The following is a 26,327-nucleotide window of genomic DNA, read 5'->3' as shown; positions in this document are numbered from 1 at the left end:
CTAATGACATATTTTGTTGTAATTAAACTAGAAAGAGTGTGAGAAGGAATGAAATAATATGATCAACCTATTTGGGTTGGTTTATTGTTTTTTGTTTCTCAAAGACTGTTCAGGTGACCACAGAAGAACACATGTGCATATGATAGATTTCTGGAATAACTGTCCAGATAACTATGATTACTGGAAATGTTTGTTTTTCATTCTTTTGTCCTTCAGACCTGTTCATCTTTACCCGCAGTACTTAAGTTTTGGAGAAGTAAAATGGTTTTACTTCCTTTGACCCAGCTATGGCTGCATCTGAATTCTATATCTTCTGACATTGCACTACTAGGGTTGCCAGGTGTCTGGTTTTCGACCGGAATGCCCGGTCGAAAAGGGACCCTGGCGGCTCCAGTCAGCACCGCTGACGGGGCTGTTAAAAGTCCGGTTGGAGGCGCAGGAGGGCTAAGGCACGCTTCCTGCCTGCCGTGGCTCCACACGGGTCCTGAAAGCAGTGGCATGTCCCCCCTCTGGCTGCTACACATAGGGGCATCCAGGGAGCTCTGCACGCTGCCCCCGCCCCAACCGCCGGCTCCGCAGCTCCCAATTGGCTAGGAACCGCGCTCTGCAGACGGGGCAGCGCCTGGCCGTGCCTCTGCGAAGGAGCCGGAGGGGGGGACATGCCACTGCTTCCGGGAGCTGCTTGAGGTAAGCGCTGCCTGGAGCCTGCACCCCTGATCCTCTCCCACGCCCCAACTCCCTGCCTCAGTCCTGATCTCCCTCCCGCCTTCCGACCCCTCGATCCCAGCCTGGAGCACCCTCCTGCACCCCAAGCCCCTCATCCTCAGCCCCACTACAGAGTCTGCACCCCTAGCTGGAGCCCTCACACACCTACACACCCCAACCTCCAGCCCAGAGCTCCCTCCTGCACCCTGAAATCCTCATTTCTGGCACCACCCTGGAACTCGCACCCCCAGCCCAGAGCTCCCTCCCATACTCCAAACCCCTCAGCTCCACCCCCCAGCCCCGAGTCCCCTCCCATACTCTGATCCCCTCAGCTCAGCTCTGCTCCCCCAGCCCGGAGCCCGCACACCCAGAGCCCTCACCCCTTCCTGCACCCCAAACCCCTGAGCCAGCCCAGTGAAAATGAGCAAGCGAGTGAGGATGGGGAGAGCGAGCGACAGAGGGAGTGGGGGGGGGGCCTTGGAAAGGGATGGGGCAAGGACAGGGTTTCGGAGGAGGGGCAGGGCAAGGGTGTTTGGTTTTGTGCGAGTAGAAAGTTGACAATTATAAGTTGATATTATTGTCAGTAGCTTATGCAGGGCACACCAACCAACATTTTCAAATTAATTTCAGGGAGTGGCCTACCCCACCAATACTCCCACTTCTAGCCTCACCCTCTGCCCCACACCTGCCTCTGCCTCGTGCTGCCTGGGGTCTGTGCCACCATGTTGGCCTTGCAATTCAAATCTACCCCCACAACCGACCGTTGGTTGCCAAAACCACCCCTCCTTGCAATACCAATGGCAGAAGCAGAGCAGAGGTCAAGTACATTATCCAGAAACTTGAGTGTCAGCCACACATGCACATTAATCTCTCACTGACTCATAGAGAGAGGCTGATGCATCTGATTCTGAATAATATAGATTTTATGCAGGAGATAACATTATTAAATTGGGAGTTGGGAGTTTTTCTGTTTGAAATGGAAATCTCCCTGACGTAGCAGGAGACTTGGTCAGTCTGTTTAGGGCAGCAGCAAAATGTGATATTGCTTTTACTTTTGAATAGTTTCTAAAAATTTCTACTTTAAAACTTGAAACTTTGTGTATAAGTATTTCAGAAGGGGTACACTTGTTTAATATTTTTTATTTTAATAGAACAAGAAACTCTAAAATATAACAGATATGACATGGTAAATACAGTACAGTTATGATAATTGAAATAATTAGCATTAATATAAGTTAACATAATTGAGGGGAGTTCTCAGTATTTTGGAAACAGGACTAAGTTTCACACAGAATCATAGAATATCAGGGTTGGAAGGGACCTCAGGAGGTCATCTAGTCTGACCCCCTGCTCAAAGCAGGACCAATCCCCAACTAAATCATGGGTAAAGTAATAGATAACTGAAGCTTGGGCAAACGGACTAAAAATACATCAAGGTCAGTTGTGACAGATATTGGAACCCCATGCAGTATTTTTCAGGACCATTATATAAAATTTATGAATGGTTTATGTATGAGTGCGTTCTGCTCCATGCAGGAGGGTTACCACAGCTCCTCCAAGAACTAATAACAGAGCGCGGTGATTTAACGCGAGCGGCTGAAAGTGTAAACAACTCCAGAGAAGTACCGCCCCTGGAGGAATTTGCATATACTGAGTCAAACTAGGTTTTCAGAGACAGAGAGAGAGGCTGAGTGAGGAAATTAGCATGACTCTTTGTCCAGGTAGGGTGCCAGCCCTTCCTAAAGGGTTGGAAAGTCAGTGTGCCTGCCTGGCTCCTAATGTAGAAGATGGGTGATTACCGGTATATATAGTGTGCGTTTAAATCTGTTTATTGTTTTTATATGTTTTCTCTGTGGTGGGGTGTCCTTAAAATAAATGTACACTTCCGAGAAAGCTGTGTGGTAACTTGTAACTGCTGACATACAGTGGTCATAGCCTTTGGAGAGAAAGCACAGTGCAGGTGCAGGCCTTGAGGCAGACTGGCTTCTTGGGGATATCGCAGTGTGTGGCAGGAGGCTGTGCAGACTTAAAACTTGAGGTCAGAGGGAGTGGGATATAAGTCCCTGCCCACAGGGAGGTGATGGCTGAAGGCCTGAGACCTGACTGGGCATTCTGGAGTGGACCATGGAGTGTGAATACAGGTACATTTACCTTGATAACAGTGTGTGAATATTAGTTTCAGGATCTCAACAATTTATATAGTGAATGCTTATGCACTGCTTGGATGTAACGGGTTTTAATTATTTATAAATGTTAATTACTAAGTTCAACCATGCAGCATATTTTGCTTCAGCTGTGGTCACCGATTTAAGTATCAGTTTTGTATTGTTGCCACCAAAAGATCCATTAATTTCTTTCCATGAGTTATTCAAAATACTACTACTAAGTATAATAATTTGAGATGAAAAATCACTTGTTGGGTTTAATAAAGAAGATAAATATTAAGTTTCAGATCAAAATTGTTTTTCCATAATGCAGTGAAATGCAGTGTGAACTTCAGTTTGTCTCTTTATTAGCGTCACAGGACTAGCATTAATCAAAATCTCTCTGACTGGCTTTGTGCTTCTTGGCCTAAATTCATATGGTTGTAAATGACATTAAAGTCTTCCAGAAGGAGGAAATGAAACCATTCTGTTTAGTGCTGATGATGTAACATCTCCAAAAATCTGGTTGTGTTTGTTTCATTGTAGCAAAGTCAGTTTTGTAGTGAAATTCAAGTTTTGTACTCACCTGCCTCTTTTGTCTACTATGGGTCTGATCCTGAGTTTTCAGCAACGTATAGCCCTCTGGTAGCATTATTCAGATTTCATGTTTTTAGGTAGATATAGTTTAGTAAGAAGCTACAATTATAAACAGATTATTTTAGTGAATCGTATATATAGATAGTGGTTATCTATCCTTTAAATTGTGTGTGCGCAGTTTACCAAATAAAGTATCCTAAATTAAATAACAATTTTACAGTAACTAGCAATTATTTATTATAAGTAACCCTTTCATATAATCTAATATTTTCTCAATGAAGAGTACTTTATATCCAGAGCTGTTCTTGAAGTTTTAGGAACACCTTGCACCACTCAACATTCTATCAATTTTCAAGGTATCCCCACAAACCTCATCAACACAACATTCTGAAGAGTGAAACAGGCAACTTAATATGTTTGAAAATTATACTAAATAGTTCAGTATCTGGGATCCTAATTTACATAATTAGCAAAAATGACAAGGTCCCAATTGGTGTGTGAAGTCCAGATGCCCCAAGTGCCTCAGACTTAGTCACTTAAAGCTTCTTTCATTAGTTATAACCATAATAGTATGCTTTTCAGATATGTATGAGAATTTTAAATTAGCCCAAGAATCAACTCTGTGACATCTGAGGTCTTGTCACCCAAACTCCACATGAATCCTACATACTATGAAACACTGACTCTATGCAGTGGAGTAGTACAGTTGTGGGATCCAAGTAAGTCCTGGAAGCCATTGTGATGAAAGCATTTTTAGGAATATATGCACTTGTAGGTAAGGGTATTTGGTGTGTTAAATTATATGCATTTGTTTGTTTTTCAACATAAGCACCTTACAAGTAAATTTTTACTTGTAAATATTATGCAAACTAACTTTTAGATCATCTTCTTATAAGGTATTGTTATCTTCCCATCATCACTCTGATGTGGCTTGGCAATCCTAAAGCCCTACTCAAATTTCAGATTCTAAAGTATGTAGGTTTTCAATTCTTTATCTAAATCCAATGGATTGTTTGTGCCTATGCAATTCTTTCTTGAGGTGACCTTTTTAAGAATCTTTAACTCCCATTTGTCAGCTGTTTCTATAAATTGCTTTCGGTGACTAACAACTGGAAACTCTCATAGTTCCAGATTTGGATTTATATAAGCTGCTTAGCTGGCAATTTTTCTCTCCCTCTTCCCTGCCCTCCACAAACAATTACATTTGACTAGTACAGATATCTTTAAACGCTCCTTTCCTGACTCCTTGCTTGGAAACGACATCAATCTCCGGTGCTGCTGCTGTTTATCAGCAATGACTTTTTCAGTTTGGGCTTTTTTGAACTATTCTAAAATCCTAGATGATTTTATGATTAGTTGTGTAAATTACAAATGTCTTTTTCCTCCAAGAGGTTTCCTCCAAGAGACTGTTTAAAAACTGTAGCACCGATCCTGTGGATCCATGATAGTAATGAAATATGACAGTTATGGCAGCTGCACTCTTTTGATGGCCACTCTTTGTGACCAAGTGGCTGGAAAAGTACTGCTTTGTGGGAACCAGCTGCTGGAGTTTGGGATATTTGATCCCCCTTATTGATTCAGCAGCATAACTAATAGGTGCTTGACTTCAAGCATGTGAGTGGCCCTGTTGACTTCAGTGGGACTGTTCACATAGTCATAATTATGCTGAATTAGGACTATGCCTCAAGGGGAGGCAAGGAGAAACGTAGTAAAACTGGAATATGTTCACTTCAGTTTAAACCAAAACATTATCTTTGGAAGTGATATTTGTTTTATGTTTTGGAAGGCTTCAGTGAGATATTATTTTTAAAAAGCTGATAAAGCAGTTGTCTTGGCAGAAGGGAACGAACTAGTGGATGGAGTCAGTTGAGACCATCAGAGATTCATGATAAAGGCACTGCTATGCGGTTTATCACTTGGTTTAACACAGAGATATCACTTCTGTGTGTTCATAATGTACCTTGTGTAATTCTGAGCTGTGATGTTGCAGCAGTGAGTCAAAAGGATCTCATGGTGCCAGAACTGTGACTCTCACCATTCATAGTTCGTAACAACATTTTGTGTGTTCAACATGGTACTAAGATGTAGCTGTATTAGAAAATGTGACTCTGAAATGATGCTACAATACACATTATAGAGTTACGTACGCAGACTTATTTTGTTTGATAAGTCAGACTTCTTCACTGAGCCAGATTAAAAGCAATACAAATCCTTTTGGTTAATCCATAAGTCTTTTGAAGGGTACTCCTGGGGGAATTCTGTGCCACTTTGCATGCACATATTCAATGAGCCCCACAGATGACTATTTTTTTTGTTAGGCCAGGTCAGGAGACAGAGTCTGTGGGATGCTGGAGGATGAGGGGGCTCATAAGGGCTAGTGGGGGGAGGACAGACTGAGGTGGGGGCTGAATGGGAGTGGAGGCACAGGGCCATGGGGGGAGGGAGATGCAGAGACACATGGTGATGTGGGAGGGGTGCAGAGCTACATAGAGACAAGGGAGTGGCTGGGTGAGGGCACAGAGACACATGGGGATGGGGCAGATGTATTTGACTGAATGGGAGAGGCTAGGGGTCAGCCAGGGTCTGCATTGGGGAAGCTCCCTAACAATCCCTCCCTTCCCCCCCTCCAAAAAAACCCCAAACAAACATGTTTCATACTTTTTCCACCCATACCCAACAGCCCTCCAAGTTCACACCCAGGCTCCTTCACAGCAATTTGCTTCCCTCCATTATCCCTGACTCCCCCAAGCCTTTGTGTTGCTTCTGAGGTGTGTGGGAAATACGGTTCTGTATTGTAGTTTAAATTAATCATTAACTCAGAGTTCTGTATTAATATGCCTAGTAAGGAATCTATTTGTCAAAAAACATTTCCTGAATCTTTTTTGTTGTCTGTATTGTTAGATAGACTTGCTGATAGGTATTATGAAATAAATGACCAAAAATAATTGAAACTGGTGTAATTATATTGTGTTATTCTGACAAATGAAAGATGCAGAATTTTGCATAATTTTAAAATATTGTGCGCAGAATTTTTATTTTTTTGGTGCAGAATTCCACCAGGAGTAGAAGGTGAACAGTTGATGAGTTAGTCAATAAATATATTTGTACCTAACTTACGTAGGTATTGTTTAAAGCTGAATGGAAATGTTGGTGTGCTTGAGTTGGAGTTCTGCGAGTTTACATTTGAGTTAAAAATTTTACGTATAATGTGAACATGGGACAAAAGGTGTAACTTTAAAACTAGTTTCTTATTAAAGAAAATATAAATATTATAAAACAAATATCACATGACACTTTATTTTTGCCATTAAGAAAATTGGATGTTTAAAATGTTATATTATGACTCAGAAATGATATTTCCCATCAGATTTAGTGGTTTAGGAACACACACTATGTACAAGCCAATTCCTTTATGCCCAAATCTGACCATGGTTACGCAGGAGATAGTTTTTTTTCTTCCTTTCTTTCGGTAGCACTTCGGATTTCCGGGGAGTCACCCCTATGTCCTGTTGCTGAGAAAAGAACTGGGCTTATTGTTCATCATTGTTAAAATTATGACCAATTCCCTTATGATAGTTTATGTTCCTACCCTTCAAATACCCCCTTCCCCACTTCCGCTCTGGCCACTTTCATGAGAACATTCTCAAACAAGAAGTGGTATCTCTCTTACAGCGAGGAGAGATAGAATAGGTTCCTCCTCAGTAGCAAGGGAGGGGTTTTAGTTGACATATTTCCTAGTCCACAAAAAGAAAGGCAGTTAGAGACCCATTCTTTACCTCTGCTATCTCAACCAGTTTATTCACAAACTCAAGTTTCACGTGGTCATGGTGGCATCTATTATAATTCCATCCCTGGAAAAAGATATGTGGTTTACAGTTCTCAGCATGGATGCCTATTTTCACATGGACATTCACCCCGCTCACTGGCAGTTTCTCAGATTCATAGTTGGCCCCGACCACTTTCAGCACAGAGTACTCCCTTTTGGCATTGCTGCCACCCACAGGGTCTTTACTAAGGTGTTCTCTGTTGGAGCAGCCTATAGCAGATGATGTGGTTTCACTATCTTCCTCTACCTCGATGGTAGGTCCATCACAGCAAGGACTTACATGCCGAGAGACAAGTGTCAGGTTATGAATGTTGTCATAGACCAGATCATAACCAACACCAGAGTGCCTGTCACGATTCTCCCCCCCCCGCCTCATGCACTTACATCATACCTTTCGGAAGACTCCACCTTCAGTGTAAACTGACTATTTTTACCCTTTGTTTTCTATGGTTTAACCAGTTACTGATCAATGACAGGATCTTTTCTCTTATTCCATGACTGCCTACTTTGCTTAAGAGCTTTTAGTGTGGGACCTTTTCAAAGGTTTTTTTGAAAGTCCAAATATACTAGCAATTGGATTACCGTTAACCACATGCTTGCTGACTCCTTCAAAGAACTCTAATAGATTGTTTGATGCATGATTTCACCTTACAAAAGCCATGTTGACTCTTCCCCAACATATCATGTTTATCTATTTTTCTGATCATTCTGTTCTTATAAACAAATGGGGTAAGCCAATATAATTCTCCTGTTTCTTGTTTTGTCATGTCTTGCTGTGTGACATGAGGTTAGCCTTCTGCCACTCTGTTTCCCTATCTATACAATGGAGATAGTGATAGTTACCCTCCTTAGTAAAGTACTTAAAGATCTACAGGTGAAAAGCACTACATAGTTGCTAAGTATTATTATGATAAAATTCATTATTGTTTAAAGGGATATAACAGTATTAACATACTCTTCTCCTTCAGTGTTTCAAAATTTTATTAAAATTGAAAATGTACCCTTTCAGATTACCTTGGAACAATACACTTTGGAGTGATCACGGATAAACAAATTGCAAAGGAGATCTTGTTGACGCGCTCGGGAAGTCTGTACCTTCATAGACATGTCAACACTTCGCTTGTGAGTACTATTATTATTACTTAACATTTATATTTCAGTAGCAACCAGAGGCTAACTAGGTTGGACCCATTGTGCTAGGCACTATATAAACATAGAGTAGATGACAGTGCTTCAAAGAGCATTCATAAATCTGTTATGTGCTAGAATGCAGAGTATTTAAGAACTGACATTTCCATAGTGTAGTATTTATTGTCCTTCTGTGGAAGATAAAAGTAAGTAATTGTGTTTGGGTTTTGTTAGTTTTAAATAGTGGATGCTATTGTGTTTGTACTGTGTTTTTAAAAGTAACATACCAATTAGTTCCATTCCTGATGCTGGCCTGACACTTCATAGCAGAAATAAGAATGTCCATACTGGATCAGACCAATGGTCTATCTAGCCCAGTATCATGTTTTCCGACCGTAGCCAGTGCCTACCAGATGCTTCAGAGGGAATGAACAGAAGAGGGCAATTTATCAAGTGATCCATCCCCTGTTGTCCAGTTCCAGCTTCTGGCAGTTGGACTTTTAGAGACACCCAGAGCATGGGATTGTGTCCCTCACCATCTTGGTTAATAGCCATTGATGCACCTATTCTCCATGAATTTACCTAATTATTTTTTTAACCCAGTTATACTTTTGGCCTTCACAACATCCCCTGGCAACGAGTTCCACACGTTGACTATGTGGTGTTTGAAGAAGTACTTCTTTGTTTGTTTTAAATCTGCAGCCTATTAATTTCTTTGAGTGACCCTTGGTTCTTGTGTTACGTGAAACAATACATCCCTGTTCACTTTCTCCATACCGTTCATGATTTTATAGACCTCTATCATATCCTTCCTTAGTTGTCTCTTGTCTAAGCTGAATAGTCCCAGTCATTTTAATCTCTTCTCATATGTGGAAGCCATTCCATACCCCCTAATCATTTTTATTGCCCTTCTCTGTAGCTTTTCCAGGTATAATATATCTTTTTTGAGATGGGGTGCCCAGAACTGCAGGCACTTTTCAAGGTGTGAGCATTCCATGAATTTATGTAGTGGCATTATCATATTTTCTGTCTTATTATCTTTCCTAACTTGGTTAATGTTTTTGATGGCCACTGCATACTGAGCAGATGTTTTCAGAGAACTATCCACAATGATTCCAAGATCTTCCTTGAATGATAACAGCTAATTTAGACCCCCAGACACACTTGGATCCTGGCCAGGGAGACCTCCTATACAGGGGCCCCCACAGCCCAACAGTGCCCCTCTGAGCATGAGCCAAGGTGTGGAACCGCCAGCGCTAAAAGTAAGGAGAGAACCCATCATGAGAACAAGATACACTCTTGTGGGCACAAGAGCAGATCCTCGCAGCAAACTGCTCATAAGGGACATGTTCTCTGCCCAAGCCGTGCCAGGTCGGGTGAGATATTGTGCACAGGTCCCATGGAACCAGTGCTAAAGACCCTGGTGCTGGAAGATAAGGCTAAGAAGAAGCGGGATCCGTTGATATCGCTGGTCACCTTGGTATTGGGACTATTAGAATGTCTATCTATGAGTGCAGGTTCAGATACTCGGATGGTGCTGCCTTGACACTATGTGGACAGACCAGCCTGACCACGGGAACAGCTCCCTCCAGAATCTCCATGGGAACCCCGTGTCAAGTATCAGAGGGGTAACCATGTTAGTCTGGATCTGTAAAAAGCGACAAAGAGTCCTGTGGCACCTTATAGACTTAGTGTCGTATTGGAGCATAAGCTTTTGTGGGTGAATACCCACTTCGTCAGACGCATGGGATCTGACGAAGTGGGTATTCACCCACGAAAGCTTATGCTCCAATATGTCTGTTAGTCTATAAGGTGCCACAGGACTCTTTGTCGCTTTTTACAGATCCAGACTAACACGGCTACCCCTCTGATACTTGTCTCCTGCAAAGAGTGGCTTACTGACTTACAGATCCCGCTGGAGGAAGTCCAGGACCCCCAACACATCCTCCAGTCATAGGGACACTCCAGTGGCTTTCCCTATAAATGAGGCTATCCTGGAACCAACCTGGACAGTGTGGCACACTCCAGCATTGTGTGCCCCTACTCCCAAAAGAGCTGAGAGATGCTACTTTGTGCTGGCTAAAGTGGCAGACTTCCTCTTTACCCACCTGGCCCCTAACTCATTAGTTGTCCAGGAGGCCACAGAATAATCCCATCAACACCCCCAAAAGTCCACTCCGCCAAACAAGGGGTCAAAAAGATTGGCTCTCCTGGGCAGGAGGGCCTTTTCATCGGCAGGTCTGCAATTCTGCATCGCAAACTACCAGGCTCTGTTAGACAAGTAAAATGTTAACACATATGGCAGGCTAGCAGAGTTTAAGGACAAGCTCCCTGTGGAAGACCAGGCCCAGTTCCACGCCCTAGTTGACGAGGGTACACTAGTTGCGAAGGTGGCCCTCCATGCAGCAGTGGATGCACCAACACTGTTTCCTGCTCTGTAGCCCCCGAACTAGTGATGCGCAGGGATTTGTGGCTTCAGTCATCAGGGTTCCCGCAGTAGGTCCAAAACACCATTGAGGACCTCCCTTTCGTTGAAGCCAATCTCTTCAATGCTAAAACAGATGAATCCCTGCTGTCCTTGAAGAACTCACGCTTCAGTAACCCTCACTATATTAGACTTAGTTGTCTAGATGGGAGCCAAGGGCTGGAATACCTAAAGGGGACTGTGTTTGGCTTCTTGTTAACCAGTGTGGTACTGCAGCAGCTCCTTTATTACTGGCTTGGTGAATCTAATTATACAATAAACCACCAGTTTTGGGAATTGTCTGCCCTATTTCTTGCAGTCCGCCCTGAGTGTGGCATTCTCATTGTGGCCCATCTAGATAGCCGGTCACGCTAGGAATCTGTGTAAACGAACATAAGTCTGTTTTGTCATGTACCCAGACGATAAATTTTATAGGGGCGAGAATGGACTCGGTAGCTCTATGGACCTTCCTTCCGACAGAGCACTTTGTGGCGATGAGCATCCAAATCGTCTACATGTGCTGTAAATCCCGCATGACAGTCCACCAAAGCCTCTCCCTTTTGGGGCACATGGCAGCTTGTATCTACGTGATGTCCTTTGCAAGACTCCACCTGCGATGCCTACAAACCTGGCTCCTCCTGACCTGCAAGCCAAACAGGAATCACATAGACTCCAGAGTCACCGTTCTCTCGGATGTTTGGACCTCTCTTGCTTGTTAGTCCAATCCGTCCAAGATCATGATCGGGGACCCCCTTCAACTCTCCCACTCCACAGGCCACAATTGTGACGGATGCTTCCTTTATGGAATGGGGTGCCCACCTGGACCGCCAGGGCATGTGGACACCAAGGGAAGCCAGGCTACACATAAATGTCCTGTAACTTAGGACAGTTCACCTTGCCTGCAAAATCTTTCTTCCCATCCTTTGCAACCTCTGCATATAAATTCTTTCAGATAACATTGCTACAGTGGTCTACATCTACAAGCAAAGAGGGATCAGGTGTCACTCCGTCTGCTTGGAGTTGCTCAGACCATGGAATTGGTGCATCCGAAACCAAGTGACCTTACAGACTGCGTATGTGCGACGTATTTGCAATGCACCCAGAATTCCCTGGCAAACACACTGAGCAGGACTTTCCACATGGATCATAAATGGCACTCCACGACACAGTATTGGCTGACTTCTTCACGCAGTGGGGTATCCCCAGCTAGGACCATCACGTGAATCTCAATACTCCAGGGGCGCGGTAGTCAGAGATTCTCAAGGTGATGCTCTCCTGCCCCCATGAATAGGCCACCTCCGATGTGCCTTCCCTCCCATTCCCCTTTTGCATCAGGTTTTCAGGAAGGTTCAATGGGACACAGCCACCATCATCCTCACAGCACCCTGCCGACCATGACAGTTCTGGTTCACAGATCTCCTGAAGCTCTTCACCCATCCACCAGTCAGACTCGGTTATTCCGGGATCTTCTCATGCAATTCAAGGCATCTCAAACATCCTAACCGAGGCGCACTTAACCTCACAGCCTGGTGTTTGGATGGGCATCTGACATAGACCATTTGTGTTCTGTGCCGATCCAGCAGATCCTTTCCCAGAGCAAAAAAGAATCCACCAGAACGTGCTATCAAGGAAAGTGACGTTGCTTCTTGGAGTGGGCCTGCTGCCCACCATTCTCCAGTGACCATTACTGTCATCCTAGATTACCTCCTTGACCTGACATCAGGTTTAGCTCTCAGCTCTATCTGTGTGCATCTTGCGGCACTTAGCACCTTCCTTCCCCCAGTGGACGGACGCTCCATTTTTACACCCCTATGATGGTACCATTCATGAAAGGCCTGCTCAAAACCTTCTCACCAGTCACCAAAACCACCCGTCAGTGGGATCTTAACTTCGTCCTCTCAGCCCTCACGAGACCACCTTTGAACCTATGGTAACCTATACTATGACCCATATTTCTATGAAAATGGCATTCCTGGTTGCCATCACTTTGGCCTGAAAGGTCAGTGTACTAGCAGCCGTGATTGTGACCCCCACCCTACACGGTATTCCACAAATACAAGGTTTCCTCGAGACTATACCCTAAATTTCTCCCCAAAATTGTGTCAGCATTTCATCTCAGCCAATACATCCACTTGCTTGTGTTTTGCCCGAAACCACACAGCTCCCCTACAGACAAGAGATGTTCCCTCGACATCAGGCAGATCCTGGCATTCTACCTACAAAGGACTAAACCAATAGGGAAGTATCCAAGACTCTTCGTAGCTATGGCGGAGAGATCAAGGGGCCAAGCCACATCCTCACAGTCTCTCTCCAGGTGGGTCTCGGGCTGCCTACTGGAATGCTATCAAACTTCCCCCCTCCTGGGGGTGTTATAGCTCATTCCACGCAGGCACAGGCCACTTCCTCCACTTCATTAGCAGACATTCCATGGTTAGACATCTGCAAAGCCATAACATGGCATTCTGTACACACGTTTACAACTCTCTAAGCCCTGGATCATGAGGCAGCTGTGGACATGGCCATGGGACGAACTGTACTGCAAATGGCTCTACCATCAACCTCCTTGCACCCACTGCCACACTTATCACTTCCCATGTGTGGAATACGCATAGGGACCATCACTTGAAGAAGAAGCGGAAGTTCCTTACTGTAACTGGAGGTTCTTCGAGATGTGTGGTCCCTATCTGTATTCCATTACCTGTCCTCCTTCTCCTCTGCTTTGAGCTTGACCATACTGTGGTAAGAAGAGGAACTGGAGTGGCATTGAGCCACAGTGTCCCTTATAGCGTGGGTCGGAAGCATGAGGAATCATACCATATGTGTGGGTCAATGGACACTGCTTAGAAAAAAACTTAAGGACTCAGGCACATGGCATGCATTCACACTCACGTGTGGAATAGAGATATGGACCACACATCTTGAAGAACCTCCAATTACAGTAAGTAACTGCCTCTTTCCTCCTCATTAAGGTTATCCTTAGCATGAGAGAATACCTTGACATCTGGAAGGAAGGTCCCAACCATGGGATCATTTCCCTCTGTTCCAGCTTGATGTTCTCCTTCCCCAAGCCTTTCATCCCCCTCAACAGCACAAAGACTGTCAGACCTGGGGTAGTACTATTCTGCTGTGTCCCTGAAAGTCTCATCTGTGTACCTCTCTCTCTCTTCCTTAGCTGTCTGGCCCAGCAGGTCAGAACAGGAGACCGATCTGGGAGACAAGCCTGGGGTTAGAAATGGAGTCAAAAACCAGGAGTCAGGCCTAAGGTTGGAACCAGAGGCTAGCCAGTGATCAGAACCAGAATCCGGGGTCAAACCAGGAATCAGAGATGAAGATCAGAGATGGAGTCTGAACCAGGGAATGAGAGCAAGGTCTCTTGTAGCAACAGTCTGGGTACTGCTGGGTTCTACAGACAGCTTCAAGGAACTACCTCCATGCCTTTAATAGTGTGCCTGGAGCGATCAGAGGTCATGGGGGATGCTATCAGTTGGGTCTTCCATGGGTTGCACTTTCTGTGGTGTGTAGTAACCCCAGGGTTTATAGTGCATGGATTGTAACTCTGCCATGGCTACTGGGTGGCAGCCTGGATGCACCAGTCACCCAGACCCCTACAGACCTCGGTTCCAGTCCTCTAGATCATTATAGTAGTATTGTTTCTACCATTCACAATTCTGTAGTCAGATAATAAATGAGAGATCAACACTGGGGTACCCTCCCACATACTCTACACTCTTTTTCATAGATTCCAGGGCCAGAAAGGACAATTGTGATCCACTAATCTACCTCTTGTATAACACAGGCCATAGAACTTCCCCAAAATAATTTCTAGAGCAGATCTTTTAGAAAAACATCCAATCTTGATTTAAAAATTACCAGTGACGGAGAATCCACCACAACCCTTGGTTCTAATGGTGGTGGTTCTAATGGTTTATTATTCTCACTGTTAAAAATTTACACCTTATTTCTAGTCTGAATTTGTCTAGCTTCAACTTCTAGCCTTTGGATTGTGTTGTACCTTTCTCTGCTAGAGTGAAGAGTCCATTACTAAATATTTGTTCTCCATATAGGTACTTATAGATTGTGATCAAGTCACCCTTTAACCTTCTCTTTGTTATACTCAAGGAGCTCAATCTGTTAAATTTATCACTATAAGGCATGTTTTCCGATCCTTTAATCATTCTCATGGTGGTTCTCTGAATCCTCTCCAATTTATCAAAGTCCATCAGAAAAGGACGCAGTATTACAGCAGTGGGCACACCAGTACCTAATACAGAGGTAAAATAACCTCCCTATTCCTACATGAGATTCCACTCTTTTTGCATCCATAGATCAAATTAGCTCATTTGGCCACTGGAAGCTCATTTTCAATTGATTATCCTTCATGGCCCCCAAATTTTTTCAGAGTCACTGCCTCCTAGGATAGAGTCCCCTCATCCTGTAAGCATGGCCTATGTTCTTTGTTTCTAGATGTATACATTTACATTTAGCCATATTAAAATGCATATTGTTTGCTTGTGCCCAGTTTACCAAGTGATCCAGATCACTGTGTATCAGTAACCTGTCCTCTTCATTTACCAGTCCCCCAGTTTTTGTGTCACCTGCAAACTACATCAGTGATGAATTCTTACAGGTCATTGATAAAAATGTTAAATAGCGTAGGGCCAAGAACCGATCTCTCTTTGATGATGAGCCTCCATTTACAGTTACATTTTGAGACCTCTGAGTTAGCCAGTTTTTAATCCATTTAATGTGTGCCATGTTAATTTTATATAATTTTAGTTTTTTTAATCAAAATGTCATGTGGTCCCAAGTCAAATGCCTTACGGAAGTCTAAGTATATTGCAACAACACTGTTACTTTTATCAACCAAACTTGCAATCTTATCAGAAAAGATAGAAAATTAGTTTGACAGTCTCCTTTTCCACAGCCTCTTGAAAGTAACTTCTTAATATAGCTTCATGATATTTTTCTTCTTTATTAATCTGGAAGTTTTAAAGATGCTTCATGCGATTATTAAACATGGAGACAATTTGATAAGCACCCCAAAAGAGGTAGCTTTTTCCATCTTTCTAAAATTAACCTCTTTCATAATGCACTGCCAGTCAGTTATTTAAATTCCTTTGGCCACATGTGTACAGTGAATATTGAATTAAGGGACCTCGTCGGCAATCCCTCAAGGTCGAGGATAATCTCTTTCACAGGCTTTATTTTTAATGGGTCCTTTGGTGACTGAGGAGTCCGATCCTTGAGCCACAGGCTCGTTTTCGTTGGCAGACAGGGTCGCAACTGCTGTGTGACTGTTGTCTTTCCTTTCTTTTCGGGTGTTTTTCTGCAACCAGGGCAAGGGGATTTTCCTCAAAAGTGGACGTTCCCTCTCTGACAAGTCTTCACCAGTTATCCCTGTCCTGGGCTGCTGTCTCCCAGTGTGTGTGGTGTCAATGCCACATCTCTTGATGTTTATCTTGAACGTGTCTTTAAAGCGTTTCTTTTGGCTTCCTCATTTCCTTTCTCCTTTGGTGAGGTGGGCCTACCGCAGTTGTTTTGGTAAGTGTACATCAGGCATGTGCACACAGTGCCTGCTCCACCCCAGCTGTTGCTGGGTAATCAGGGCCTCAACAGTGAAGATGTTGGCGTCTGTGAGGACACTGACATTAATGCGATGATCCTCCCACTTTATGTTGGGTATCTTCCAAAAAAAAGTGCTGGTGCTGACATTCCATGTTTTTCAGGTGTTTTTTATAGGTCACTCAAATCTCACAACCATAGAAGAGAGTTGGGATTACCACCACTTTACAAACTAAAAGTCTACTATGTGTTCTGATGATGTGATTGTTGAACACTCGGCCACATGGTCTGCCAAAGGCAAGGCTGGCAGAGCAAATTCTGTGCTGAATCTCGATGTCTATGTCTGCCCTCTGTGAGAGATGGCTGCCAAGATAGGCAAAGTATTCTACATTTTCCAGTTATTCTTTGTCTATATACATCTTCCTTGCTGGGTCTGATGATTGACTGGGGACTGGCTGATGGAGAGCTTTTGTTTTGCCAATGTTCAGAGTTAGCCCTAGGCTTTTGTAAGCTTCAGAGAGGCAATTAAGAGCTGTTTGAAGAGTGTGGAACTACAGCACAATCATCTGCGTACTGGAGTTCGTTTTTTATTGCTGATATTACTTTAGTTCTGGCATGGAGACGAGAAAGGTTGAAGAGGTTGCTGTCAATCCGATATTGGATGACAATGCCCTGTAGTAGACGGTCTTGGGTTAGTGTTTTCATAGCTGCTAAGAAAATGGAGAAAAGGGTGGGTGCCAGTACACAACCTTGTTTTGCACCAGTTCGGATGACAAGGGGCTCAGAAGTAGAGCCACTGCACAGGATGGATTCAGTCATCTGGTCATGGAGGAGTCTTACAATGGTGATAATTTTGCTTGGGCAGCCAAACTTTGACATGATTTTTCACAGAGCCTTACGGTTGACAGAGTCAAAGGCTTTGGTCAGATCGATAAAGGCCATATACAGCTCCTGGTGGTGTTCTTGACATTTTTTCTGGATCTGCCTGGCTGTGAAAATCATGTCAGTGGTGCCTCGTGATGGTCTGAAGCCGCACTGGGACTCTGGAAGTACTTCCTCTGCAGGAGGGAGCAGGCGATTCAGTAAGATTCTAGCAAGAATCTTTCCAGTGATGGAGAGGATGGTAATGCCTCGATAGTTGCCACAATCAGCCCTGTCTCCCTTTTTGAAAATGGTGACGATGTTAGCATTACGTAAGTCAGCAGGGATTTCTTCAATGCACCAGATTTTGAGGAGCAGCAAGTGAAGCTTGTTAGTCAGTATTTCTCCCCCCGCTTTCAGTACTTCAACTGGTTTGCCATCGGGACCTGGTGCTTTATTGTTCTTCATTTTTTAAATTGCTTTGCAGACCTCCTCGGGTGTTTGGTGGGTTGCAAGAGTTTCCCAGATTGGGTACTGAGGAATGGAGTCGATGGTGTTGTCAGTCACAGTTGATTCTCGATTTAGAAGCTTTTGGTAGTGTTCCTTCCAGCACTCTTTGATAGATTTGTTATCTTTAAGAAGGGTACTACCATCTTCGGAGCTCCGAGGTGTGAGGCCACATGAGCTTGGTCCGTACAGGGTCTTGGTCTCACTAAAAAAAAAAGGGTGTGGGGACACCTACATTTACTAAGTATATCAAAATGAACAAAGGTTTAGTGTGAAAAACATTTGATAGAGAGGAGCATGTTGCCCCAGTCCATATTTAATCCATTTATAATGTAAACAATAAATTCCATATTATATTGGCTGTCTTTCACAGCTCTTGAGTAGTGCCTTTGTATCAGGGGAAACAAATTATGTTGTCTGGGATAATAGATGTGAATAAATGATATCAGAATGAGAATGATGTGAAGGAAAAGCCAGTAGTGGCAACAGAATTTTAGTGGCCAAAAAGAGACGGAATTAGTTTATCACTTATTCTGTGATGGCTGTGAACAAGAAACTTCCACTTCAAAGTTCCATTCCATACATGAAATATCCATGCTGCCAATATACTGGAACTGGTATCAGAGAAGTCATAGGGTGTAATAAGTAGAAAGGTAGGGATTCTGATGATGATCCTTCTTGCTATACCCTTCAGTCTCTTTGATAGTTCTACTTGATAAGAATCTAGGAGAAACACAGACCACAATGAACCAAATCCTGCTGGCTTTACAACATAGGTGCACCAGTAATCATACGTGTTATAGTTTTCCCCCATATTTCCTATGATTAATTTCTCAGAAAAAACAAACTCATATACCAGAAACTGCAATGAAGTACTGAATATTGCTTTGGTGATAAGGAGTACTTTTTTTTAAAAGGGCGGAGAGGAGAAGGGCAGTCAGTATGATACATTGTTCCATTTAAAAATTGTATTGGGACAAATGAAAATACAATATGCATTGAAACACTCGAGCCTGAAAAATCCACTGAAGTAAAATATTGTAAGCAAAAGCAAGTGATATTCCCACCTTTCCCTGTAGTATACACTTGCATGGTATATAGTCCAAACCAAACCTCAGGGAGATTGAGTGGGTGGGGTTATTGTAATAACAGCAAAACATAAACCTCAGCCTACGCTAGCTGTCTCATTTCTCTTTTCTGCCGAAAACTGGAAATCACAGGGAAGTGGGGAATTTCCAGCAGAGAAAATGAAAACTAGTCAGAAGAGATTAGCAAATTTCCCCGAGAGATGGGTGCATCCCAAAAAGAGGTTCTACAGAAAATGAGATAGCCAAGAACAGTTTCTTAATAATGCAGAACTTTGACAAATTGCTATCTCCCTCCCCTTTTCTCCATCTTTTTGAGTTAGCTTTTTCTGTGCATGATTTTGTTTAATGAAAGTGAATGTTTTCTTGAAAGTTTTGAGCCTGAAAAGTCATGTAACAGTTTCTAGGAAGAAATTAAACATTCTAAAATAAAATATGAAATTTTCACACTTCTAAATGAAAAAATATAAGTAAGATATTCTTTGTCATACTGGTGTGTTTACATTTGTAATTAGTGGTTATTATTTAAATTTCTATTTGATTTTGTTAGATCAAATTTTAGTGACCCAGATTTTTATATCATTTATTCATACAAACATTCTGTATGTATTTTATCAATTACAATGTAATTAGGAGAAAGATAGTATAATTAGAAAAGTGCTGTTTTTAATAGTTTCTAATTACAAGAGAAGTAAATGATTATTCCATAGTCTTTGGTTATAATCATCTGTTCACATGGTGTGATGATTTAGTTGGGCAAAAGTGGCTGCTGCTATACATAAGCATGCTCTCATTTTCTTTAATAATAAATACGTATGTTGTGGTGTTCAATTGCTTTGATTTGCAGACATTTACTGGGAGGCTCAGAACTACGTACAGTCCATAAAGTGGAGAGGAATTCTAAACAAAGGCAGATTAAATTGTTTTATAACAGTGGTCAAAGTTATTTTCTGAACAGAATTGCCAAAACAGTAGTGTTCTCTTATGCCAAATAATTGTTTTAATACCTCACAATAACCCACAAGGGTTGGTTGCCATCAAATTTGAGGTCAACAAATGTTTGATTACACTGCTCTACAGCCAAAATGCTTCTGAAATAAATGTAGTCAAACTTTACTAATACTGGGTCACTGAGAACAAAAATGATGCTTAAAATTGTTGACTGGCTCTAGTTTTCAAGATATGCTATTGGGTCAGTATGTACGACCCTTGACTTGGGAATGGCGGAGGATAAGTGAGTTAGAAAGGGAAGGGATCTCAATTTAAACCAAAAATGACTAAAATACATCTTTGACTGGATCTATGAATAAATCTATGACTGGGTTTGGACAGTACTTGCTTTTTAGGCAAAACAATGAATGATGCAATCTGAAGCTGGTATTGCGTCATACATGATATGAATTGCTTCATGTTATTCCTAGAAGTCATGGATGATGCAATCATAACGAAGCTTACATCACTCTGCTGAACAAATTGCCCTATATCAGCTCTAGAAATCATACAGTGTCGTGCTCTCGTATTTGTCAGTGTTTGATTTTGCAAAGGGACACATTTCTGTTTAGCTAAAGTGAGCAGAGATGCCTCGTACTTGTGTGAACAGTGCAGATAACTTCTGCTATGTTTGTGGTGAAGTGACTTTTGCATCACAAAAGCGCAATATAACCACTATGGTTAAGAAAGCCTATCACCTTTATTTTGGCTGCAAAATTGGAGATCAGGACAAGAGGTGGGCCCCACACATATGCTGCAACACTTGTGCAACAAATCTTCGCCAATGGTTGAACAGGAAAAGGAAATCTGTCTTTTGCAGTGCCAATGATTTGGAGAGAGCCAACAGATCATACCAGCAATTGTTACTTCTGCATGGTGCCTCCAGTTGGGAAAGGTGTGTCAAAGAAGAAAAGGTGGACTGTGCATTATCCAAACATTCCATCCAGTACCCCACAGAGAAGGACTGCCAGTTCCTGATGCACCAGAATCATTCTCACTTGAGTCAGACGAGGAAGAGGATGAAACTTCTGGTCCTGAACCATCAATGTCACAGGACCCACATTTTCTCCCATCCTCCTCCTCTGAACCACACCTCATAACACAAGGTGAACTGAATGACCTTGTCAGGGATTTGGAACTACCCAAGAGTAAGGCAGAACTGTTGGGCTACAGACTACAGCAGTGGAATCTCCTGGCAGGTGATGTTAGGGTTTCCATGTTCCGTGACCGTCAAAAGGATCTTGTCCCATTCTTCTTCATGGAAGGTGATCTTGTAACCTGCAACAACATGGATGGTGTGATGGCAGCCCTCAACATCGTTCACGATCCAGATGAGTGGAGACTGTTCATTGATTCATCGAAGACGAGTCTTAAAGCTGTTTTACTGCATAATGGCAATGTTTTGCCATCAATTCCAGATGGTCATGCAGTCATATGAAGGAAACCTATGACAACATGAAACAATTTTTGAGGTGCATAAACTATGACCAACGTCAGTGGCAGCTTTGTGGCGATTTGAAGGTTGTTGCTCTCTTGCTTGGTCTGCAGACTGGATACACAAAATACTGCTGTTTTCTCTGCAAATGGGATAGTTGTGCAAGAGATTCCCACTACATCAAGAAAGATTGGCCACTCCGACAGTCATTGGAGCCTGGGAGGAAAAGTGTTCAGCATCCATCACTTGTTGAATCAAGGAAGATTTTGTTACCACCCTTACACATCAAGCTGGGTCTGATGAAGAACTTTGTCAAGGCCATTGACAAAACATAAGCAGCTTTCAAGTACCTCCATGGAAAATTTCCAAGGTTAAGTGAAGCTAAGATAAAGGAAGGTGTCTTTGTTGTTCCTCAGATTCATGAACTTCTTCAAGATGATGCATTTGACCATGCACTGCAAGGCAAAGAAAAGACGGCATGGAAAGCCTTCCAGTTAGTGGCAATAAATTTTCTCGGAAACAACAAGGCAGACAACTACAGGTTGTTGGTGGAAAACCTCCTCAAGGCATACAAAAGCCGTGGTTGCAACATATCACTAAAGATGCATTTTTTTGCACTCTCATCTAGATTTTTTTTCCACCGAACTGCGGAGCAGTGAGCGACGAGCACAGCGAGCGATTTCACCAGGACATTGCAACAATGGAGAAATGCTATCAGGGCAAATGGAGCCCATCAATGCTTGCAGACTATTGCTGGACAGTGACAAGAGATGCTCCGTTTAATGAATACAAGAGACAAGCCAAGAAGTGCCGAGTAGACATTGAATAGGACTAAACTATGTTCATAATAGTTTTTTGCCTTTTGTTTCATAATAAATTTTATTTATATAACCCTTTTGCTGATTTTTAAAGTGTTACATAAATAGGACAGGTGAAATATTATCACGTAAAGCAACCATAAATACATGAAAAGACCTAGGTTTACAATTTATGATTAAAACTCTACTATCTACACAATATACATAGACATAAAATGTAAAATCTTAGAAACAGTAGCCAATCAGTTGTTTTAATTGTCATATTTGAATTCAGCACGTCAAAATACATAATAAATAGCACATTTTATCTCTGAGGCAGACGATTTCTCAAAAATTATAGACCAGTGTTACCAAGGAATGTGAGAGAATATACTCAAATATATAGAATTTTGTAACCTTCAGTGTTAAGAAATGGCACATGGATTGGACATAACTGTTAATGGAAATGTTAATTATGTTTAATGTATTTTTCCTTAGTAGGAAGCTTTAATCTGCCATTTGTTTTGGGAAAAATAAATACTTTCCTTGTATCATTACAAAAATCCATCTTATTCTGGTGCAAAATATTTCAGAAATGTGAAGACAAAGGGGCTCTAGAGAGCTCAAATGAAAATAAGATGTGCTTTTGCCCTGCCACCCTGAAATATACTTGTTTGTGCGGTACTCATTTTGCTCTAAAGATACCCGATTTATCACACTCAAGTAGAAAAATTACTTAAGTGAGTTAACTCAAAAAGGCTAATCCTAAGGTCAGTTATGTTCATAGAGGCTGGGAATATTAATTTTGGTTGAAATTGATGAAGCTGGAGGAGCAAGGAAGGACCTGAAATGCAACTTTTAGAATAGCTGTTCAGTGTAAAGACCTTATCTCTGTGTATATCATCATTAACAGTGGAAATCGTATGGAGATAAGGCATGTATTTACAGTTTATTCTACTCAAACCATGATGAAGGATTTTCATGCATCACATGAAACAGTAACTGGTGTCTGTGCAAACCTATGATAATGGTGCATGATAAACAGCATGCTTTAATTCATGAAAGTGACTCCAGAATTTAAATTCTTTTTTTTAGAACATTGAATTAGTTAATCACAGTCAGTGATACCAAAGCTATTGAATTGCAATCACAGCTACGTCAGGATCTTAAAGGAGATGCATTTAAAGAGAGTCAATGTGATGAAATTAGAGACATAGTGGGGAGGTTTTTCTGGTGTCCCACCATAATAAATCAAGGTGAGTGGCAATATTAATCTGGAAACTGAGGTCTTTCACATTAGTGAAAATAAACACAAGAGGAGATTTGTATCAGGTGTAGAGGAGAAATAAAGAGATCTAAAGTCACTTGAGAAGCATTTTGGAAATAGTTTTGAAATGGATACATATTGATGGCCCAGAATCTCCACGCACTTTTATAGAAATATACAGATTTTCCGGGAGGGAGGGAGAGTGGTCAGGGGGTCTGAGTGTAAGAAAATATAAAAGTAAAAAAGAACCTGCTTGGTAGAGCATATGTTGTTGACAAGACTAATATGATATTTAAGCAGGTGAGAGTTAAATATAACCTTCCCAATCAAAATTATTTTATCATCTGCAAATAAGATCTAACATGCTAAAGGATTATGATGCAATTGATTATTTCTATTCCAATTTATCTATTCCAGTCTGTCAAACAAACTTTATTGTTGAAAAGGGGCAGATGGCATTAATTTCATTAATTTGTTAAGCCCAACTATGTGCTATCTATAATACCGAAGACATGGTTCTTGCACAAAGAACCTTGCAGTCTAAATAGACAGATAATGGAAAATCCACTTGGAGACCCAGAGGGAAGGTTCTGTTTTAATGGTGGTTTGGTTTGGTTTGGTTTGGTTTTATAATAGCTGAGACACTGAAATTTTACTGACATGGGTTATCGTTAATGGGCTTTGCAGAGGCCGTTATGTTAGGAAAATTCCAGGTGTAGGTGGATGGCAACGAAAGATGCATAAAGATGATGAGAGCATTTATTTTGTATAAGACCTATGGTCCTCAACATCTTATAAATAAGCATTTGAGAAAAATTGAGAAAAATCAGAAGAGAATGTGGGAATTACCTTAGAGAGGCAGAGTAACAAAAATTGTCAAAGCTTCTACCATATAACAACTGGTAAAATTTAATCTTATGAACATAAGGGTGTTACACAGGTAGTCTGTCACCCTGAAAATCCTGTCTGATTATTTATTTTTTTATTTATGGATAAAATAACATATACTAGAGATGCAGGGTAAAACCTTAACATTCACTTTGTGGGTGTTGATTTCATAATTCCTTTAGGCAGGGACCTTCTTTTCAGTTCTAACCACATTATCAGCATTCAGCAAAGAAATAATAATACAATGAAGTTAAGGGAGTGCTGGGAGTATTAGTTCAAGAGTCTATCAGAGCTGCTTGATACAGAGGTAAAAGTATTACCAACATTGAGACGGCTTGGTTGGAAAACAAAAGAATACGAGAAAACAATAAATTGCTTTAAATTTGCTTTTGATCACCATCTGATAAGTCTTAATTGAGAATTGAAAATACAGTGAGCCATACTTCACTGTGAGATTCTACTCATGGTACTAGGAGTTGGAGAGGAGTAGGGAAGAGTATCTATAGGGAAAGATCTATGGAATGATGACTAAGGTGAGAATGGTTCCTGAATAGTGTCAGTAAATTAAAAATGTCAGAGCTGTAACAGTACCAATATAACATGTATTGGACATCTTATGTATCTCATTCATCAGTAAACAGTGTATTTAAATAAATGAGGAGGACTAATTATTTTTTCCCCTTTCAAGATCTATCCAAGTGAAGTCATGAACTACACAGCTGAGAATATTTGCAAGTGGGCTCTTGAAAACCGAGAGACATTTATACGTTGGTTGAGACCACATGGAGGAAAAAGCCTTCTACTAAACAATGAACTGAAGAAGGGACCAGCACTTTTCTTATTTATACCCTTCAATCCCTTAGCCGAAAGTCATCCTCTTTTAGATGAAGTAAGTGAGATATATTGTTATTTCTTTTTATTGTGGTAGAACATGCAGGCCCCAGTCCCATTGTGTTGGAACTGTACAAACATAGAAAAAGGTCTATACAAGGGGGGTTGCTTCTACTTTGTGCTCCATAAAGATCTAACTTGAAATTGTATGTATTGATACAGATTGGGTGCCATTTATGTGTTACTTGATGTTCCAGAATAGTGTACATTGCTTATACTGGGTCTGATTCTTCTTTCCCCCGCCCCCGCACAGCCCAAAGTTTGTGGTTTTTGAATGCTTAATGGAAACAATTATAGATCCCAATTCTCATGAACAACAGGGAGAGAGGAATGGTTACTAGTGTATATATTTTTTTCATATTGAATTAATTAAGTGAACCTAATGTTGCCATTGAGAAATTGAAAGGATTTATTATGGTGCCTTCCAATGGAAAAAATAGTAGTTAAGAACATTGAAACCTATAAATCCCGGGGTGGTCCTTGCTATTATATTTGAAAAAGAATATCAGATTATAAAGAAAGATTGATGCAATCAATTTTAATTCATATTCATCATACTTACACACTCTATTCTCACCCTCTTTTTAAAGGGGCCATTTCTGGTCCTTGGAGTGTTTTTTTCAATGGGCTGAAGGACAAGCCATTTTTATTTATGAAAGAATCTTCATTGTAATGCCACTTGCATTTAAAAAGTTAATTGTGACATTGATGTTCGCTGCTGTCTTTGTGTTGTCCAAAGTCTTAAGGCATTGTTTCATCTGCTTGAACCCAGTTAACCTTGTTTACATGTAGTAATTTGATCTTAAGTGGCATTACTGTAGAATTATTGTAAATTACTAGTTTCAAAGTCAGTTTCAATAATATCTAGCCTCAATTTGGGCCTCTGACACTAGAAATGGCTTAGTTAATAATCCAGAGGTGTTTCCTTGATTTGGCAGAGCATGCTTCCTACTCAAATTTCCTCTTTCCCTTCTCTTTGCTAAAGAAATTAAACCAACATCATTCTAAGATTCTTGCTTTACTGGAATCAGTGATGTATAGTGGTCTGAGCATGGGACTGGGAACTTGGAATGGCTCGGCATTAGTATTAATTCAGTTGGTTCAGTTTTTCTAATGTAAATAACTTGCAGTAATTAAAGTCCAGTGTATCAAATTTTTGTGGGGAGATGTAAATTTGACT

General features: G+C 41.5%; 1 protein-coding gene across 8 annotated transcripts in view; it reads left to right on the top strand.

The window, feature by feature from the left end:
• TXNDC11 (thioredoxin domain containing 11) overlaps positions 1-26,327 on the top strand; it is a 99,235-nt gene that overhangs the window by 46,758 nt on the left and 26,150 nt on the right. For 7 of the 8 annotated variants that reach the window (XR_256762.5, XM_042861625.2, XM_065558841.1 and 4 more), the window contains 2 exons: positions 8,282-8,394; positions 24,945-25,145. Coding sequence is in view for 7 of the 8 variants with exons in the window: in XM_042861625.2 (XP_042717559.1) it covers positions 8,282-8,394; positions 24,945-25,145 (314 nt within the window). In the remaining variant the exon portion in view is untranslated. Of the gene's footprint in view, positions 1-8,281; positions 8,395-23,217; positions 23,358-24,944; positions 25,146-26,327 lie in introns of those variants that run through there. The other variant, XM_024109464.3, reaches the window with a different exon arrangement.

This window comes from Chrysemys picta, chromosome 10 (genome assembly GCF_011386835.1).
Source record: "Chrysemys picta bellii isolate R12L10 chromosome 10, ASM1138683v2, whole genome shotgun sequence".
In the NCBI taxonomy this organism is placed as follows: domain Eukaryota; kingdom Metazoa; phylum Chordata; order Testudines; family Emydidae; genus Chrysemys; species Chrysemys picta.
This window is presented reverse-complemented; position numbering and strand designations above follow the sequence as displayed.